This window comes from Cnephaeus nilssonii (assembly GCF_951640355.1).
Source record: "Cnephaeus nilssonii genome assembly, chromosome: 6".
In the NCBI taxonomy this organism is placed as follows: Eukaryota; Metazoa; Chordata; class Mammalia; order Chiroptera; family Vespertilionidae; genus Cnephaeus; species Cnephaeus nilssonii.
In genome coordinates this window covers 93,486,126-93,497,494 of record NC_137077.1, presented here as the reverse complement: position 1 = coordinate 93,497,494, position 11,369 = coordinate 93,486,126, and the positions used below count along the sequence as shown (strand labels likewise).

The window sequence follows — 11,369 nt, the reverse complement described above, 5'->3', positions numbered from 1 at the left end:
TGAAAGAGTAAATCTGGAGCAGAATCTGAAGGTGGGTAAGATTGGATGGAATTTAAATTCCATAATTACGACTCTAATTTCTGCAGTCAGCTCCAGGCTCTGTTGCCTGCTCTTGCATTCCCTCCCTCCCCCTCCCCCGCACACTATACAGCGCAAAGCCAAGTCGGATGGATCCTTAGTGGGTTAGGGTGTTATATAAGCCCTGGGCGGGCGGGGAAATGGTGTTTTTTTCTTTTCTTTTTTTTTTTTTTTTCTCTGTGTGTTCCAGCAGCAGCAGCAGCAGCAGCAACACAGAGTGGCCCAGGTTGATTTAGAATCCGGATGACAGTGGCCTGGCGCGAGCCCACGGCTGACGAAAGCGGCTGCTCCCGCTCGGTTTCCATGGAGACGGGCGAGCGCGGCCGCGGCGGGGCTGTCAGCGCGCGCGGCGGCGGCGGCGGCGGCGCGGCCGCGGGGGTCTGCGGGAGGAAGGAGGAGGCCGGTGCCGGGACCCTCGCGGCAGACATGGACTTGCCTTGTGATTGTGCTGCCGGAACTCCGGCCTCCGAGCAGCCGTCGGGGAAGATTAACAAAGCTGCGTTCAAATTATTCAAGAAGAGGAAATCGGGTGGCACCCTGCCCAGCATATTCGGGGTCAAAAACAAAGGGGATGGGAAAGGCGCGGGTCCGCCGGGCATGGTGAGGAGCCGGACCCACGACGGACTAGCCGAGGTGGTGGTGCTGGAGGGCGGCAGGAAGGAGGAGCCGCGCGGCGGGGGCGGCGGCGGCGGCGGCGGCGGGGGCCGGCCGACCCCCGGGCCCCCCAGAGCGGCCGGGCCCGGCGTGGGCTCGCTGGCCAGCAGCTCCGTGGCCAAGTCGCACAGCTTCTTCTCCCTTTTGAAGAAGAACGGGCGGTCCGAGCACGGCAAGGGGGACGCGGGAGACGCAGGCAAGGCTGGCGGCAAACAAAAGAGGGGGCTGCGAGGGCTCTTCAGCGGCGTGCGCTGGCACAGGAAGGACAAGCGCGGCAAGGAGGGGGAGCGCGGGGCGCGCCCGGGGGGCCCGGGCGGCCTCGCCCTGCCGGGGTCGCTCACCGCCAGCCTGGAGTGCGTCGCGGAGGAGGCGCCCCGACCCGCGTTCGCGCCGGAGAACCCGAGCCGGGACGCGCCGCCAGACCCAGCAGGTGAGCCCGGAGTGGGGGAGCCGGCGCCGGCCTCCGCCGAGCGCCCCGAAGTGCCCCGCTGCCGAGAGGCCGAGGGCCCCGGCGTCCCTCCCGCCAGCGCCGCCCCGGGAGAGGACGCCGCGGGGCACCGGCGCGCCGAGGACCCCCGGGCACCCCCCGAGCTGGGCGCTGGGCAGGTGCGGACGGCCGAGGACACTTCCAGGACAGGTGACGTTCCGGTACAGACTGTCCCCCTTGTCGACTCCGACGGTGGCAGCGGCCGGGCGTCGGCCGCCCCTGACCCTTCCTCTGTCGATCCACCCTCAGACCCATCGACCGATCGTATTTGTTTGATGTTTTCTGACGTGACTTCACTGAAAAGCTTTGACTCTCTTACAGGCTGTGGAGATATTATTGCAGACCCAGAGGACGAGGCAGGTCCCAGCTGCGACAAGCATGCCCCCGGGACAGGCAAGCCGGTGGTCTCGCAAAAGAACCCCAGCAGCGTGGTGGCCTACCAAGGAGGCGGGGAGGAGATGGCGAGCCCGGATGGGGTGGATGACACCTGTCTCCAGGAATTCTGGGACATGCTCTCCCAGACTGAGGACCCGGGACGAGGGCCCCAGGAGGCACTGGCCACGGCGGCCGCAGCGCTGGACGCCAAGGTGGTTCCCGAGGTCTCCAAAGACACCAGGGGTGACGTCGCCAAGGAGGTGTCCTCGGTCAAGCGCAGGAGGCTCAACCGCATCCCCATTGAGTCCCACCCCAAGGAGGAGCCTAAGCACCCGCAGAAGGAGCAGCAAGAAGGTGTCCCCAACAGTGACGAGGGCTACTGGGATTCCACCACCCCAGGCCCCGAGGAAGACAGCTCGAGCGGCGGCGGGAAGAAGGCGGGCATCCCCAGGGATAGCTACAGCGGCGACGCGCTCTACGACCTCTACGCGGATCCGGATGGAAGCCCGGCAGCCCTTCCTGCCAACGAGGAGACGTCCAGTGTGTCTAGGTTAAAGCCCGTGTCTCCGGGCACCATCACCTGCCCGCTGCGAACACCAGGCAGTTTGCTGAAGGACTCTAAAATCCCCATCAGCGTCAAGCACCTCGCCAACCTTCCCTCCAGCCATCCTGTGGCGCACCAGCAACCGGCCAGGAGCGAGGTGCCCAGAACAAAAATCCCCGTGTCCAAAGTGCTCGTCCGCAGGGTCAGCAACCGAGGGGTGGCTGGGACCACCATCCGGGCAGCAGTGAGCCACGACAGTGCCAAAAAGTTGTGAGGTCTCTGAGGCCAAGATGGATGGACCACACGTCAAGGAATACAACTCTCCCTGGAAACCACTAAAATTAAGTTTTGCTTTTCCTAAAGAAAGGCTTTTAGGACCGTCTCTGCTACAGAGCCTGGACCGAGGGTCTTTGTCCCGGCTAGGGCAGGAGACACTAGAGAGGGGATCCACACTGCACATGGGATTCTCCTCCCCAAGATAAGTCCCTGGGAATTATTTTCAAGCACTTTTTTTTTCTTCTTTTTAAAAATATTTTTTTCTGTCTTTTTTTCCTTTAATGCACTGAGTACTTGGAAGTCATCTTTACTTGCCTTTGCAGAAAGAGGACTTAACCAAACAGAAGTAAGTGTCAGGCCATGATGTTTGGCCATGCCAGGGTCCAGAGGTCTGGAGGAGCCACTGCAAGAGCCAGAAGAATCCTCCTCTTCCATGAGCCTTCCCTTCCGCTTCCCCTTCCAGGATGGGGGAGAGGGAGGGGGACAGAGAAGACCCTTTGCTGTATGGAAAACACCTAGGAAGCTGGGGGAAAAAAACACCCCAAAACAACCAGAACAGGTATTTACCTGATGAGCAGAGGGCATCATTGATTGGCAGAACATTTTCCTACTTTCAGTTGCTAGATATGCAAATAGGTAAATATCCCCCACTGGGACAAGAAAGAAGAGTTTTGGTTTGATCATTTGTTTGGGGAGAAAAATGCTCAGCAGAGCAGGTTTTTTCTTTTGTTGTTGTTTTCCCACCCCATGCAGAAATCAGGACTGGGGAAAGATCTCATTAAATGCCAACAGACCCAACATTTCAGCATTTATCAACTGTCACATTTTCATGTGTAGATAATGCATATTTTACAGTTTATCCAGCTTGTTAACATTTTATAATCTGTTCGTAACCTCAAGTTTAAAACCTGGTTTTATAGCTAAATATGGTAACTGTCCCCAAACCATTGATATTCTTTTATGTGTTGTAACCTGCAGCAATTCTGTTTTTATATATGGGTTCTCTGGCTCTCAATGCACAAACAAACAAACCAAGATACAAAACTATTATGTTGCTGTTCCAGAGCATTGGTTCTGCCTTGTCTTGGTAGGAGTCTGTTTCTTACACAAAATCTTGATTTTTCAGAGATTTTTACCTTTGTTATAAAAAACTTTAGATTCAACTGTCCCTCAGTATGGGGATTCCAAAGTGAGAAACACTTAACAAACAACAATAGAAAAATATAGTTTTTCATGTCATTTGACTTATGCTTTATAGACTTATGACTGAGACAGGTTATGTTCAGAATATAACACTGGCAAGCTTATATATCATAAACACTTTATGCCAAGATTTTTTGAAAAGTGGCTTACTTTGTGTACATTCTCTATTATTTGAGAGGAAATATTTATTTCAGAAAGGGTTCCCATATGCCTAGGTAGTTTGAATTATAAAATGAAGCAGTTCCTAGAATGCTGTTAGAGTCTAATGATTCTACAACATTGTCTGAAATGCACTTCAGAGTGTTTAATCAAAAGACCAGAGTTCCTACTAGGAGGTGACTCATGGTGTCAGGAAGATAGACATATTCAAGGGAAGCTACACATGTAAATGACACCAACACTTCTATATAACTTTCATTTTTCCAGAGAGATTGCCTAAGTAATGAACTGATATTACATGTTTTTTAAGTTAATTTTCTGTAAAGGAAAGAATAAGACAAGTATACGAAAGCCTATTTGAATAATATGAATGAAATAACAAAATATATAGTCATCAAAGGAAAACAAATTTGAGGCAGTAGCACAAAGCAGGTTGTTTCCCATTTTAAATCTGCAACGGTTCAGTTAGAAGAGGTGGTAGAGATTTGCCGAATTTCTTTATTAGTCAGATTACTGGCTTTAATTGCATTGTGTCAGATTCTTAGTGTTATTTCAAAGTAATGTTTAATTTTCTTGTGTCTATAGATGAGGTCCTATACTCAGGCATAGCCTTAAGAACTCTGAATACACCATTAGGAATTCATAAAGCAACTCACACTCACATGTGCTAATGCACTCAACTGTGCACAAACTAACAGACAAAGGCATCTACTGTAAAATTGGAAGTTGAAGTATTTGAAATGATTTCTGTCTTGAGAAATGAATTTAAACTTGACTTAATGCTTATAGTACTATTTAGGCTCCAAATACATTCATTTTCCCCTAGTGAATGGAAAGAACATAAATTTTATTCCTAACTGTAATATGAAGCATTTTCTTCTTGTGAATTTTCTTGCAAGGGTTATATTTCCTCAGTGTGAATCCATGACAAAGTTATGATTGTTCATTTGTTCAGTTGTACAGGAAAGTTGAGAGTACCTGAAGTATTGATGAGAATACTGTAATAGTAAAGGCAATCTATTTATTTTGTAAGCACTGGAACAAGCTATTTTTACTTTCACAGATTTGGGGTTTATTTCTGCATTTACACTGCTATTCTGTGTCTTCTTTATATAAGTAAAGGAAAATGTCAGCAAAGTGTACCTTGATTTCCTCTGGCCTATCCATTAACCATTTATACAAGATTGAAAATATTTTTTCTTACTCTTTTTTCCATTTTTTTTCTCTATATCTTTAAGAATTCCATATACACCAGTCAAATGAAGGATTCAGGCAATGAATTAAATGCCTTCAGTCACTTGATGGGAAATCAGGACCAGTGTAGGAAGATTGTGTTCTTAACCTTTTCTAACCATAGACAAGGGATCATAGCTGTTTGTTTGTGTTTTTGTTTGTTTGTTCATTTTTGGTGCCAAGGGCTACTTTTATCCATTCGTGTTCATGGAGAGTGGACTTTTTAAAAAGAATTTTAATAGATTTCCATTTCAATTGTTATTAATGCATTATCTAATTTGGCCATATTTCCTGATTTTTTTTTAAAGGAAAGGATTGGATATAGGCTGATGACACCTTTCCCGAGTATGATTCTGAGATGCTTGGTTGATTAAGTCCCTGTGGTGAAAGAGCTAGCCAAATTGGAAAACAAAAAGTCAAATCAATTGTTGGCTCTGAATTTATTGGTCAGTGTAATAGCTCTGCACAAAGAAGGCCTGATTTTGGTATCTACATTACACAGACAGTGTTACTTGAACCACTGTGCTTGGTGCTAACAGTGGTGGATGCTTTTATTCTCCCATTAGCACCAATAGGGAGAAATTTTACTGCAGCATTTTGAATAATTACAAGAGGAAGTAGATCTTCATTATTTCATCTAATAACAACAATGGAATATAGGACATTAGGATTTTTTTTTTTGGATACCTTTCCCACAAATTATCTGCCTACTTAAAGTGTTTAACATCTATGAAGGTGACAACTTACTGAGTTTAAAGGATTTACTAATTAGTTGCAGAACTAGTTTTCAAATATTTGCATTTAAATGAAAATTCAAATTGCCCTTTCCCCACATAGTTATCAAGGTAAAAGGCTATATTAGGTATCAAGATTTCTTTGAACTTTTTAAGAGTTTTCATTATCGATATCTTAGATTAATTTTCAGAGACTCTTTAACTTTGTAGGGAGAGTTTGAGTAATGGAACTTTCTGTCTTCTCCCTTTGTTTCCATCATGTTTGCTTCATGCCCTTAGATAACAGTGATGGGATCTTTCTCGTGATTTAGCGCCTTTAACATTTGGGTTGTGGAACTCATTTCCTGGGTTTAGTTATTCTAGATTTCTCTCCTGATGATGATTATCTGGACTTGGCCCCTGTGCTTGGCTGCTACTGAGATATATTCTAGTACATTCACATATACTTTGCTCCCCTTATTATCCTGAAGTTAATTTAGGAATTGTTATACTCCTAAAAATAAGGAAGAAGAGTATCACAGTCACCTCCTATCACCATTGAGGATGGCCAATTCAAAGTTCCTGGATGAAATGAGAGGAGGCACCCAAATGCTTCGTCTAATCCTGTTTCCCTTCCCCTCTCCAGTCAGAACAAGGTATGAACAACACAGTTCTTATTTAGGGATTTTCAATTCATTACGTGAAAAAATTTATAAAACAGTTTGAAACCAAAAGGCTAGTATGGCAGACGATATATATATATTTCAGAGAGGAAGGGAGAGGGAGAGACAGAGATAGGAACATCAATGATGAGAATCATTGACTGGCTTCCTCCTGCACGCCCCCTACTGGGGGCCGAGCCCGCATCCCAGGCATGTGCCCTTGACCGGAATCTAACTAAGGACCCTTCAGTCCACAGGCCGATGCTCTAGCCACTGAACCAAACCAGCTAGGGTGAGACTGGTATCTTAATCTAGCCAGTGTGGGCAACATAAGAAGCAAACATTTCCTTTATATATATATAAAAAAAAGCAACGTAACATTGTCAGGTGATATGCAAGTGTGGTCCCCCCCCAGGGGCAGTCATTGATTCTGCTACCCCTTCCTGCTCTGAAGATTTCCTGACTGCTGCCATGGGTTGCTTCTCAAAGCCTTTTCACTGTGATAATGGTTTAAAGGAGACAGTATGTTGCAACGATAACCACGTACATGGGAATATTATTATCTCATTGCAGATCATGCTTTTAAGGAGTGATTCAGAATGGTAGTTCGATGATTATGGAAGGGAGTTTCTTCTTGAACTGAAAAAGGAAAGATTAAAATAGTCACAAAGCCTGAAATTGGATATTTACTTTAGTTCAATGCAACACATATTCATGGGCATATACTGCAGCAAATACTTAGTAAAAATCCATTGGAGTTCACACGTAGCTATACTGTAATTGGACTTATCCATTAAAAATGCCTTTATTTTGGTTTAACTTTTTTTTCCCCTTTCTTTTTTTGTATTTGTTGCCTATAGTTTGTGGGGTGGAGCAGAATGGGGTGAGGTTGAACAAGGGTGGTGTGTATTAAGCCACATAGTAGTTATAACAATGATTAACAGTTGTTGAGTACTTACTGAGTGCCAGTGACTGCTAGGAGCTTTAAAAGTCATTATTTAGGCCTCTTAAGAGCCATATAGGTTAGGTAATATTATCTCCCTTATATGAGGTTTTTAATTCATCCTTTTTGTTTTTTTCTATCCCATTCCATCTCCCCTCTCCCAATTTGTTCTAGTCTCTGGGACAGGGATCTAAATTCTTTAGTGATTTATGATAATACCAGAGCTAAGAACTGCTTAGTGTCATTACCAACTTACTTTCAATAGAATAAAAGCTAGCCCATGTCCATTAAGAAGCTGGAAATTGGTTTTGTGTCTGAGACATGGTGCTCAGGTCACTGACTGGGAAACCTGCCCCTGTTGTGCAGTCTGTCTTTCTTTGGAGATAGCCTCTCCTTCGGGACAGAAGTATGGACAAAAATCTTTTCTGTTGTCATGGTGACACTTCTTCCCTGACAGGATGTCAGTCATTCCAAGCATGTTTCACTTGTTCTGAATGTTCTCTGTTGTTTGTTTAGATACTAACTATCTGAGTAATCCCTTAATACAATTCTGAACTTCAGAGATAAACTGGCTTTTTCAAAAGTAGTGCATCCTCCCTTCTGTCTACAGCCATTGAATCCTAGCCTATATTTTCTGATTCATTCATTCAACTAATAAATATTGTATATTTACTTCCCATCACTGTGAACTTGAGCGTTTTATATTAAAATAAGTAACATACTGTGCTGGGATGGTGCTCCGTGCTTTTCTTCCCATTGTGATCACCAGTGCTCACAAGAAACAGGCAAGTGAGTATTGGCTCCATTCCACAGAGGAAGAAAATCATGCTCACAAAGGTGAAATATCTCGTTCAGGTCACCCACTTAATAACTAGTGGGCAGAATTTGAACCAGAAATCTAACTCTGTAGCTCATGATTTACTTATAAATCTTTTTTTTAAAAATATATTTTTATTGATTTCAGAGAGGAAGGGAGAGGGAGAGAGAGATAGAAACAGCAATGATGAGAGAATCATTGACCGGCTGCCTCCTGCATGCCCCACACTGGGGACCGAGCCCGCAACCTGGGCATGTGCCTGACCGGAAATCAACCATGACCTTCTGGTTCATAGGTCGACGCTCAACCATTGAGCCATGCCGGCTGGGCTATAAATCTTTTTTATTCACGATTCAGTTTTTGTATAACTTAAGTAAGAAACTGAGCAAAGTTCTGAACTGCAAGAGCCAAGCCAGATATTTATGTTTGTCGATAGCATTAAAATGATGACTGTTTTAGCTAAAAGTGAACTTGTTATTTTAAAAATATTACTTGATGGCTGTATACATGCAGTCTAAATGGGAGCTCAGAATCTATCAGGTTTTTTTCTCACCTGGCTAGCCTACCTTTGGATTATATTCACCAATTAGAGTTACATACTAACAGATCTACATACAGCTATTATGATATGACAATTGCTTTGTCAATAAGAAAGCAAAGAATAATTTCAATAGTGAACCTGGCAGGTTGCAACCTGAGTTTTCTTCTGCTCTGATTCTATTAAGATGCCACTCTTGGTATTTAGGGAAAATTTGTTTGAAATTGCATCACAGTGATAATTAATTAGGTTATTTTACTCATATAAGGGCTACCTACACTTGATAAAAAAAAATAGACCTCATTTTAATGAGATGCAGTGGAATATTTCAGTAACAGGTGGTTATTCTATTGCATAGTGAACTGGGGTAATTTTTGGAAATTATTCAATAATTTGGTAGAGTTTCTGCTTCATGGGAGAAGATAATATTTTTTAACAAAATAGAACTCAGGTTACTTGTTATTAGAGACATTTAACTTGCTCAGATACACACATGGATCATTTAACAAACTAAAACAGAAATACTAAAAATATCTGGTCAAATTGCAGATGGGCATAGTGTAGACACACAGTAAATACTCGTTAACATGTCATGAAATGGCCCTAGATAGCCTATAGGAATTACCACTCTCCTCCCCCAACTACACAGTTATTTCTAAATAAAGGAGGAGAAAGTTAACCAACTAATAAGGTTTATATTGCTCGCAGGGTAAATTTAACCGAACAGAGATGATCTGATTGATAGTGGTAGTTTTATAAAGAATATCAGGGAAAATGGTTTTAATGTTATAGGAAAGGTAAATTCCTGTCATTTTTACTTGACTCTGGCTATCTACCAGGCTCATTGCTAACTTCAGGTTTTGTCCAACTTGTTTATGTGAACTAGCTCAGTGTAATATGGGGAATTGCAGGTTATTTGAAAATAACGACAAAGAAAACCCAATGAGAAACTCCGTTCTATAATTAGTTTTCCCAAAAGTCAGGCATGTCTTTGAAGACAAGCTTTTGGCTATATTATTTTTGTGCACAGGAGGAAAAATTGTTAGTAGGTTTATAGATATTATTTTTATAATAGAATGTTAAATTCCCCCCAACATCAAACATTGTCTCCTAGAACTACTCTGTTTTTAAAACTTGTTTTAAGAAAAGATTCTAAATAGCAGTAGAGTCTTTTCTCCTGTCTCCATTCCAATGATTTAATGGGATAAATGAACCAATGTTTATATTTTTAAACTTGTAAATATTTTATTTTGAGTATTTTGTATATTTGTTGATATAATTCCATTTTGTGCATATATATCGTTGTGCATGTTTCTGTTTTTGATAGCCACTCTTTTAATGAATGTAAGAAGCTTGGACTAATAGCACTTTTCTTGTCTCATTCAAACATCCTAAAATGAAAATACTACACTGCCATTTTAACGGTTGTGTTTAATTCAGTCAATAAATTTTGTTGCTTCTTTACATTTAAAGTGAATTCAATTTGTTGTTATTCTTTTTCAGAATGAATTTTTATTTACAGCCTTTTTGATATTTAGAATTTATCTAATGATGGTGGTGGTGACAGTGTGATGTGATGTGATGTGATATGATGTGATATGATGTGATATGATGTGCTGTGTGTGATTAGAGGAAAGACCTATGGGAGGCCCATATTTCTTTCCACACTTTGTAAACAAGTGAAAAAGTATTGTTTGGTTTGGGCAGTTGCCTTTTGAAAAGCTTGTTCATTATTCTGACTCTGATCTGATTTTTGAGCCTTTTACTCAGAAAAATCTCCATTCCTTATAATCTTACTCGAGGCTGGTTAACCTGCCCATGACTGTTAGGGAGCAGCCAGTTGGAGTCTTTCCAAAGGGTGGTGTTCTATTTTTCATTTGGTTTTGGGGTATCTTTTTACTTCATATGTATAATACTTCAAAATCCATAGTATGTTGAAACTCAGCCTGAAGAATAATGAGGTTGTGCCATTTTATGTTTGAAATATCAGAATTGAAGACCACATAAATTATTTTGAGGTATACCTCCCTTAAAATAGGCTTGTTCACAAATATATCCAGAGACATTGAAGCATGCAACAGACTGGCATATTTCAGAGGGAAAGGAGGTGGGAAGAGATTAACCAAAAAACTTATATGCTTATATACATAGCTCATGGACAGACAATAGTGTGGGGAAGGCTTGGAAAGGGGGTGGGAGCAGGATGGAGGGAGACAATGGGGGCGGGGGAGAAGGGGACATCTGTAATTCTTTCAACAATAAAGATTTAAAAAAATAAAAAAATAGGCTTGTTCCCACTGCAGTTGCTTACATTGCTCTTAAACACCAACAAAATTCATATTTATCTGTAGAACATAATGAGGATAGATGTCCAAAGGGAGGTTTAATTAGTACAGTAAATAATTTCAATAAATATACATTAGTAGAACCACAAATAGTGAGATAGGAAACCCACAAAACCTCTCCTATTGTTCTGCTACCTCTCCCAGCCCCTTCATCTTCCCTCCTCTTCTTCTCTTTTCCTAGAACTAACATGGAAGGAACCTCAAAATAACTGAACCCAATCTTGCTTTAATGAAGTGATGAAGAAACTAAAGCTCACAGATGCTGAGAGACTTACCTTAAAGTCTTTGAAGCCATAAGGTGTGGCAAAAAGAGACCAAGTTTGAGACCCAAAAAGAATCTGG

The 11,369-nt window shown here is 42.7% G+C and overlaps 1 protein-coding gene across 3 annotated transcripts; it reads left to right on the top strand.

Annotated features, from left to right (window-relative positions):
• Positions 1-366: 366 nt before the first annotated feature.
• On the top strand, positions 367-6,437 carry AMER2 (APC membrane recruitment protein 2; the record flags this gene model as incomplete). 3 transcript variants are annotated; one of them, XM_079774545.1, is made up of 3 exons in its annotated part: positions 382-1,162; positions 1,541-2,973; positions 6,248-6,437. In XM_079774545.1, 2 exons carry the CDS (start codon positions 382-384, stop codon positions 2,410-2,412), a joined length of 1,653 nt encoding a protein of 550 aa, XP_079630671.1. In that variant the 3' UTR covers positions 2,413-2,973; positions 6,248-6,437. The 3 variants fall into 3 exon arrangements, with proteins under 3 accessions (XP_079630669.1, XP_079630671.1, XP_079630670.1); XM_079774544.1 differs by having other exon boundaries at positions 382-1,369; XM_079774543.1 differs by having other exon boundaries at positions 367-2,973.
• Between the last annotated feature and the right edge of the window lie 4,932 nt (positions 6,438-11,369).